Source organism: Notothenia rossii (genome assembly GCF_949606895.1).
Source record: "Notothenia rossii genome assembly, chromosome: 1".
NCBI classification, from domain to species: Eukaryota; Metazoa; Chordata; class Actinopteri; order Perciformes; family Nototheniidae; genus Notothenia; species Notothenia rossii.
The window spans coordinates 66,796,035-66,804,636 of NC_136912.1; the positions used below are offsets into that span (position 1 = coordinate 66,796,035).

The 8,602-nt window shown below is 40.5% G+C and overlaps 2 protein-coding genes and 1 long non-coding RNA gene across 4 annotated transcripts in view; 2 read left to right on the forward strand and 1 right to left on the reverse strand.

Moving 5' to 3' along the window:
• Nucleotides 1-8,602, reverse strand: part of LOC307037200 (E3 SUMO-protein ligase KIAA1586-like) — a 131,588-nt gene that overhangs the window by 40,097 nt on the left and 82,889 nt on the right. The gene's annotated exons all lie outside the window — the stretch shown is intronic.
• Nucleotides 1,684-5,277, forward strand: LOC307018558 (zinc finger MYM-type protein 1-like). Its single transcript, XM_079648841.1, has 2 exons — nucleotides 1,684-2,140; nucleotides 2,918-5,277. The coding sequence occupies exons 1-2, from the start codon at nucleotides 1,967-1,969 to the stop codon at nucleotides 4,385-4,387; spliced, it is 1,644 nt and encodes a 547-aa protein (XP_079504967.1). The 5' UTR covers nucleotides 1,684-1,966; the 3' UTR covers nucleotides 4,388-5,277.
• LOC307018563 lies at nucleotides 5,289-7,576 on the forward strand. The gene is made up of 7 exons (XR_013802434.1): nucleotides 5,289-5,466; nucleotides 5,635-5,719; nucleotides 5,886-6,017; nucleotides 6,104-6,213; nucleotides 6,301-6,422; nucleotides 6,568-6,641; nucleotides 6,937-7,576. It is a non-coding gene; the product is annotated as an uncharacterized lncRNA (long non-coding RNA).

Genomic DNA, 8,602 nt, shown 5'->3' on the forward strand with positions numbered 1-8,602 from the left:
GCGCATATTTTCCAAAGCCGGCTTCATTGTGAGCAAGACACAGAGCTCACTTCTCCCGGACAACACAGACAAACTCGTGTTCTTGTCTCATATTATGAGAAGACTAAGATCGGAGGGAAATCCTGAAAGTCAGGTAGTGGCCTAGCCTAATATAACACCATAGTTTTGTAGTTTATAGTTTTCGTTCTTCGTTCGTTCAACTGAAGTGTTTAAGTTAAGTTTTGCGGTATATTTATAATTTTTGTTTGCATTCCGACCTCAGGAAAAAACTGAAAGTTTTATTTTCATGTTGAGAATACTTCTCTGTAGGCCTGTTTACTTTTGCACTGATATTTAAATATTTAAGTTGGCTTGAGCCTATATTTATTTATTCGTTTGTTTATATAATTTATATTTATTTTACATGTTTAAAAGAAACTAAAAATATAGTTTAAATTTAGTTTTTTAACAGAAGACTGTTTTTTGTTTGTTTTATAAAGTTATTGTGTTGGTTTTAAAAGTTCATAAGTTGTGTGATGTTTTTATATGGTGTGTTGTGTTGAAATAAATTAACAAAATGTTAAGACAGTCTCCTTGTTGATTTTTCCAACACATTCAGAATCATAATTGAATTACTTGCCGGTTGCGCGAAAAAGGCGGTTTGTCTCTGCGTGCGCTTTCATTCGCGCCACTGGTCGATCAGTGGTCGACCAGTGGCCTTACCTCACGACCAGTGGTCGACCAGGAAAATCTTTGGTCGGGGGCAGCCCTAGTGTGTAGAGGTGTGTGTGGTTAAAACACTTTCATGAAGTGAAGGCGGTGTTCCTTCTAGAAAACAGCTGTGGGCAGCAGTGAGTGTCACGGACATGAATTCATAGATCAAGGCAGACTGGTGCACACACTCTCCTGTCCTGCCAGGCGACACGCCCGTTCTAAGCCGTGTCCCTCACTCCTCACATCCCAAGCATCCCCGAAAAGTGTATTATGTTGTTACATCTCAGATGTTATGTTTCAGTTGTGCTCTGTCTATGTTCAGTGATGCAAACTTGTCACCTTTCGGCAAAATTCGCCGTTTTGAATCCAAAATAAGTCGTTTGTGTGATTCATGTAGATCTGCAATACAAATATTTTTGGGGTATGGGGGGGTCTGGGACCCGGAGTAATCTGCGGCAGTGAGCTGTTATGTGCCATCATGACACGCATGGTGTTCTTTTTTTATATATTAAAATGAAGTACGAGCTTTGTGCTCGAGTCTTCCTGCCTGTCGGCTCTGCTCATGGATGTATAATAAGCCTCTGCTGCTCCGAGATGATGGTCTAGCTTCCGCAGCTACATTACCTACGGGTGCGTTCGTTAATATTAACTGTGCGTCCGGAGTCACTGTGGCACAGACTTGACCGCTGGTGAACAGCTGTTAGAACGGGCCGTTAAGGTTTTCAGAGCAGAGCTCCCTGTCGGAGCGGCAGAGCGTGATGTGGACTGAAAAGTTTTTCTGTGGCAATATTATTGTTATAGTTATTGTTATTATTGTTATATTATATTATTGAATCGTTGAGCTAGCTAGCTAGCATACATTGTCACTATCTGCTAACGTTAGCTTTAGCCTTCTATTTCTAATAGTTTTTTTCATAGGCTATAAACAGAGGTGGTATAAGCAGGGGTGGACTGGCCATCTGGCATACCGGGCATCGTCCCGGTGGGCCGTTGACCCAATGTGGGCCGCTCGGCAATGTTTTTTTTTTCTTTTCGTTTTTTTCCCTCTAAATTCCCTCCAATTGGGCCGGCCAATTGGCTACAGAGGGCTAGCAGTGTGTTGCCAGCATCAACACATATTATTGGTCTATTGTTTGTCATTGTCAATCAATCATGAGCTGATAAGCTCAGAGAGCCCTGACAGTGCTGTCAATCACAACACAAACCAGGGTGGGGCGGGACCTCATGGCATGGGTGGGAGTCGCGGGACGGGCTGCCTGCTGCTGAGCTGAAAATGGATAAGCAGAAGAAAAGCCCGGGTGGCGCTGAAAAACTGCGACTTAAAAAGCTGAAGTCTCTGGAGGTGGAGGCTGCTAAATATTCTAAATTGACGGACCTATTTGGTGCCGTGGTCACCGCCCCAGCAGGTGCTTCTGCGCCGGGAGACGAGCGAGTGGAGGCATACATCGTAAGTAACGTTAGCCTGGGCTGGCTAGGCTACATTTTTGAGACATGTCCAAAAAAAAAGTAGAAAACGTTTTTACATTGAATGTGATGTGACCTAATTAACTGCATAGTCCTACTTGTGACAACATATTAGCCCAGAGTTGAAGGGCTGTGAATGTTGGTAGTTGTGGTTGATTTTGTTTAAATATGCCGAATTGTGATATTATGGGTTTTTATATACTTCAGATGATTTAGCTAGGCTAGCTAAGAGCTGCTAACGTCAGCGGTTTCTTGTAGCCATAGCAACAGTAAACGTTCACATGGACCAACGAGCTGTAAGTAGAGATGAAGCTGCAGAATCAAGCTGTATTGTAAATACAGATGAGATACTTTGAATTTTAGCAAAAATATAAGTAAACCTATAGGAAATAATTAGATTAATTTGCAATATTTGCCATTGAATTTATTGTAATCTTTCAATTCATTTAATGTTTACTGAGGTGATAACTATTTCATAATTTGTGTGTAACTTTAATTTCTTTGTAAATGTGTTACTTTTACTGTAGTTTTCAAATGGCTGTGTATAGTGCTGTCTTGAGCATTTTCAGGTATTGTCACAAAGATCTGACTTTTTTGCATTGGAAAACACTAAGTGTCATAATGAAAACATGGCAAAGCCACTAGTGTTGTTACGCTCGCGAACGTTTCGTTCAATATGAACTAATCTTTTATCTTGTACATTATTCTGTAGTTTTGAGTTATTTCCCCATCTAATGATAAATGCTTTCCCTATGTCCAGCCCAGACAGGTTCAGGGCAAGTCCAGCTGGTCAGTTCAGGGAGAGAGCCAGACCAATTCAGGCAGCCCAAAGACTGCACCACCTGAGAGGGAAAAGGCTGGAGAGAGTGAGGAGTGTGTCAGCCCAAATACAGGATCACCTGAGAGGGAAACAGCTGTTGAGAGCTATGAGTGTGCCAGTCAAATAACAGATTTGTTTTCACAACCTGATCAGAGAAATCTCCAGTCATTTTTAAATGACCATCCTCAGCAAAAAAGTAGCAATCCAGTGGTGCAGAAAGTGTTCTGTAGCAGAGACGGCACCATTAGAAGGTGGCTGACATACTGTCCAGAGCGTCACATGCTGTATTGTTTCATCTGCATGGCATTCGGTAAGAGAACTGATAGCAGTCTGTTCATCAGTGGAATGTCAGATTGGAGGCATATACACCAGCGCACAGAGGAGCATTTGAGAAGCAGTGGACACAGAAACTGTGCTGAAGCTTACCTCTTGAAATCCGCCAGTGCTGATATCAGCAGTGTGTTTGGTGGCAGTCAGATGTCGGCGCACAGAGAGCAGGTCAGAAAGAGACGGCAGGTTTTGGAGCGCATCATAGATGTCATCAAGGTTCTTGGGAAGAGGGGGCTTGCATACAGGAGGTCAGAAAATGAGGCAGCATATACTCTGGAAGACCACACAGTTGATCATGGTAATTTCTTGGAACTCATACTTCTACTGGGGAAGTATGATTTCTGTTTAAAAGAGCACCTGGACAGCTGCCTTGAGAACAGCAAAAAGTTGCATTTGTCTGGTGGCACGAGAGGCAGAGGCTCCCTTGTAACTTTACTCTCCAAAACCACAGTCAACTCAATGATAGATGCAATTCACCATCTGATTCAAGAAAACATCTCCAGTGATATCAAGAAAGCAGGAATGTTTTCAGTGCAGCTGGACACAACACAGGACATCACCTCTCAGGATCAATGCTCTATAATTATGAGGTATGTTAGTGATGTTGTTCATGAGAGGCTTGTTGCAGTGCTGAAGTGCAGTTCATCCACTGGACAGGCCTTTGTCAACATGCTGTCAGAAGTTCTGGACAAAATGGGCCTCAGCAAGACCATGTGCATTGGAAATGCGACTGATGGGGCATCAAACATGCAAGGCCAATACAAAGGATTCTCCTCACTATTGTCTGCACAATCTCCAAACCAGGTGCATGTATGGTGCTACGCACATGTACTAAATCTGGTGCTTGCAAACACAACCCAGACTGTTATTGAGAGTGGGTCCCTGTTTGCGCTCCTCAATGGCATTGCGGTATTCATCAAAGAGTCATATAAAAGAATGAATGTGTGGGAAGAGTCAGGCCGAAACAAGAGACGTAGACGCCTTGCTCCTATTGGCGAGACACGCTGGTGGGCCAAGCATGAGGCCCTGAAGAAGGTGTTTGGCTTCTTTGGAAAACCGGAAGATGGTTCTGTACGTTGATGTGCTGTTGACATTATCAGCTATACAGAAACAGGCAACAGTGAAACCATGTATCCGTGTCATGGCCAGAGGATGTGCAGTCATTGCTCAAGTATGAGACGATCTTGACGGCTCAAATCTTCCTCCGCTTATTTGAACATACCTCTCCATTGTCTAAATACCTTCAGACGGCAGGATTGGACATCCTCTCTGCTCACAGAATAGTGGCATCGACACAGGATATGCTGAAAAGCTTGGGAAGAGATTTTGAATCTGTAAAAAAAGCAGCAGACACATTTGTCAACTGGACAAACACAGAAATCCAAGAAAGAGATGACACGGACATTGAAGTGGAGGCAACACTGCCACAAAAGAGGAGGAGGATGAAGAAAGTCTTGCCTGGAGAGATGGCTCAGGATGAGACCCTGGATGATGCAGAAAAATCCTATGAGGTGAATGTGCATAACCGGATCATGGACACAGCAATTGAAGCCATTCATAGGCGCTTTTTAACACACGGCAATCTATATGCTGACTTGGAATGTCTGGATCCCAGAAACTTCCCTCAGCTCTGCACCAGTGCTCTTCCCCAGTCTGCCCTTCAAGACTTAAGCAAGTGCTTGCAAGGATTTGACAGCAGGGCAACCAAGGAAAATATGCAGGCCGAGTTGAAAAGCTTTGCACTCCAGTGGAACAGGCTGAAGGCATCCCCATTGGCAGAGTACAAAGCAATAACAGTAGAAGATGGATCAGGTGGTGAGGAGGACAACACAGAAGAGGTTGAGATAACTCCCATAAGCTGTTGCTCCTGCAAAGAATGCCCTCTGTGCTGCTACCAGATACTTCGCCGTTTCAACATGCTAACAGATGCATACCCTGTCCTAGGCCTTGCTTATAAGTACCTGCTTACATTATCCGCACATTTTCAATTTTGAAGTTTATTAAAAACAGACTCAGAAGCACCCTCTCATCTGATAAATTGGAGGCATTTATGTTGATGGCCACAGAGAAAGACATCCTCATGTCCTTGGACTCTGACTCTGTGATAGACAGACTTGCAGAGAAGAGTGAGCTGCTTAAAAAGCTGCTCCACTGATAAGGCGAGAAATATTTAATATTATTGTTATTATCACACATCACACATTATGGATGTAGTAATTCATTATTTGTCATTTTAATGATGCTTTTCAGAAGTTGTATTGTGCTTATGTGTTGATCCTTAATGGTGTGATCATGTACACTAAATTATCAATTATTCTCCATTTCAGGTTGTTCTGATATATTTGAGGAGTCGTTCTCCCTCTGTTCTATATGTGGACTTGTTCTCTCATTTGGGACCATTGTTAGAATTTGGTAAGTTTATCATGTAATTTTTAATGTTGTATAAATTCATACTTCATCATTTTAAAAAAGTTTTGAAAGAAACGCACATCCCAAAAGTTTTCAACTCTAGGTGCAGGACAGAGGAAAACATTTTATTTATTTTTCAGACTTAATAATGTATCCGATTCCCTCTCAGGTTGACCACTTGACATGTGAGAGCTTGAGGAGTTGTTCCCCCTTCGTCCATGTTCGAGGACTTGCTCTCTCTCTGCCTCCACTCTCTACCTTCACTGCACCAAAGTTTGGCTGTTGAGTCTCCTCTAGTATGGTGAGTTTATCATTTTTTATGTTTTATGAAATCATACTTAATTTGTGATGATTAGAGACTTAATAATGTATCCGATTCCCTCTCAGGTTGAGCACTTGACATGTGAGAGCTTGAGGAGTTGTTCCCCCTCCGTCCATTTTCAAGGATTCGCTCCCTTACCACTTCACCACTTTTTGAGAAGTCTATGATTTTTTGAGTATGTCATGTGTCTTATAATCTTATATGAATTCATACTTGATTTGTGATGATGAGAGACTTAATAATGTTTCCATGTCTCTTTTAGGTGGACCACCCTATATATGAGAGCCTAAGGAGTTGTTTTCCCTCTGTCCCCTTTTGAGGACCTGCTTTGTCTCCTCCATCATTCACTGGGACACTTTTAGGTTCCTGAGCTTATTTCATGTGGTGAGAGGAATGCAATATGTGTATGTTTAAAGGTTATATTTAAAGGTTTATGTGAAGAAACATACTATATGTGCGATAAAATGACAATTGGTAATTCATAAATGTCTCTTTATATTCTCTGCTACCATTATCTCCTGTCAAACAGGTTTTCCTGACCTGCTAGAAGTTCTTCTTGATGCTTGAGTCATAGATCATATCTGAGAGCTTCGTCTTGACTTTGTGAGTTTATTATGCAACTTGTTTTGTCTCAGATTGAAACAAAAGGTTTGATTATGATTATTTCCTGGCTGAAGATTTTCATATTGATGGTTTTAATTTCAAACATCTGCATATCTTTTAAGTTCAATTAACAGTTATGCAGGTAGGCCTTAGGGCTCTTTTGAGACTTAAGTCATCCTTCATTACAGATACATTTGTTCACTAAGTGTCACTACGTCACAAAAAGGCTACATGGCTACATATATTTGTCAGTACACAGATACTGAGTACAAGTTCTGTTTGCTGTTTCTTTCAGGTCACGAATTTGGTGAGGAGTGGAGCTGGCTGGCTGCGGACGAGGAAGTATAGAGCAATACATACTTGTGCACATACACGTATATGAAAATGCATATCTATTCAGACCTGTAACCCATGTCTTAGACTTTTCACACAGCTATGTATATATATATATATTTTTTTTTTCCAATTCTCTATTTATGGTTTCATAATGAGTGAGTGAGTTTCAGCTCTAATGCTGTAATATGTTTCTATTTAGATTATTTGTCAGGATATTTTTTTGTTATTATTGTCCGAGTCTGGTTTTAACTAATACTGGGCTTACATCAAAAGATTTTCACAGTCACAGACTAAAAACTGAAAGGGTAGCATAAGGGTTCTTCCCGTTAGTCTCGTCCCACCCCTAGTCATGACATAACTTCTGTTGTGATTTGACACTATAATGAATAAAGATTGATTGATATAGCTGTCAATTTTAGTCCTTTAGTTCATAGTTAAGTGCTTTATTTGTTAACTGCTATCAAGGAATATGACTCTCCTTTGTAGTATGCATGAGAGAAGATGCCGCAAGTTTAGTGGACTTCTATGTAGTGTCCGCTGATAATGTAGTGGGCTGGTCTGGACAGAAAATGCCAGGGCTGAATTTTTGTCCCAGTCCACCCCTGGGTATAAGTATATATATATTGTACTTGAGTAAAAGTAGAAGTACTCAGATCTTGTACTTGAGTAAAAGTAGAAGTACTCAGGTCTTGTACTTGAGTAAAAGTAGAAGTACTCAGATCTTGTACTTGAGTAAAAGTAGAAGTACTCAGGTCTTGTACTTGAGTAAAAGTAGAAGTACTCAGATCTTGTACTTGAGTAAAAGTAGAAGCACACAGATCTTGTACTAGAGTAAGAGTAGAAGTACTCCAATCTTGTACTTGAGTAAAAGTAGAAGCACTCACGTCTTGTACTAGAGTAAAAGTAGAAGTACTCAGGTCTTGTACTTGAGTAAAAGTAGAAGTACTCAGATCTTGTACTTGAGTAAAAGTAATAGTCCCAGAGTGTAGGAATACTCTGTTACAGTAAAAGTCCTGCATTCAAACAGTAAAAGTCCTGCATTCAAAATGTTCGTCAAGTAAAAGTAGAAAAGTATTATCATCAAAATATAGTGAAAGTAGCGACAGTAAAAGTAGTCATTGTGCAGATTGGTCCATTTCAGAATAAGATATATGATGTGTTTTATAATGATTGATCATGAAAGTGTTCTCAAAGCTGGTAAAGGTGCAGCTAGTTTGAATGACTTTGTATACTGCAGGGTAGCTTGTGGATTTACTCCAAGTGGAACTAAAGTCGGAATTAACACTTGATTATATTTCACATCATTCATCCACATCTGTAAAGTAACTAAAGGTATTACATACATGGAGTGGAGGAAAAGTACAGCATGTACCTCTGAACTGTAGTGGAGTAGAAGAACAAAGTAGCAAAACATTTTAATACTTAAATAAAGTACAAGTATCTCAAAATTGTGCCCAAGTATAGTACTTGTTGAGTTTATGAACTTAGTTACTTTACACCATGTGGCTATAAAGATAAAAAGACTTAAGCCTTGCACAGAGGCATGAAAATACATTTTCAAAATGCTCAACAGTGCTGCCAAAATTATAAACTGACTGCTACACAATTTAAAATAAATGCTTTTA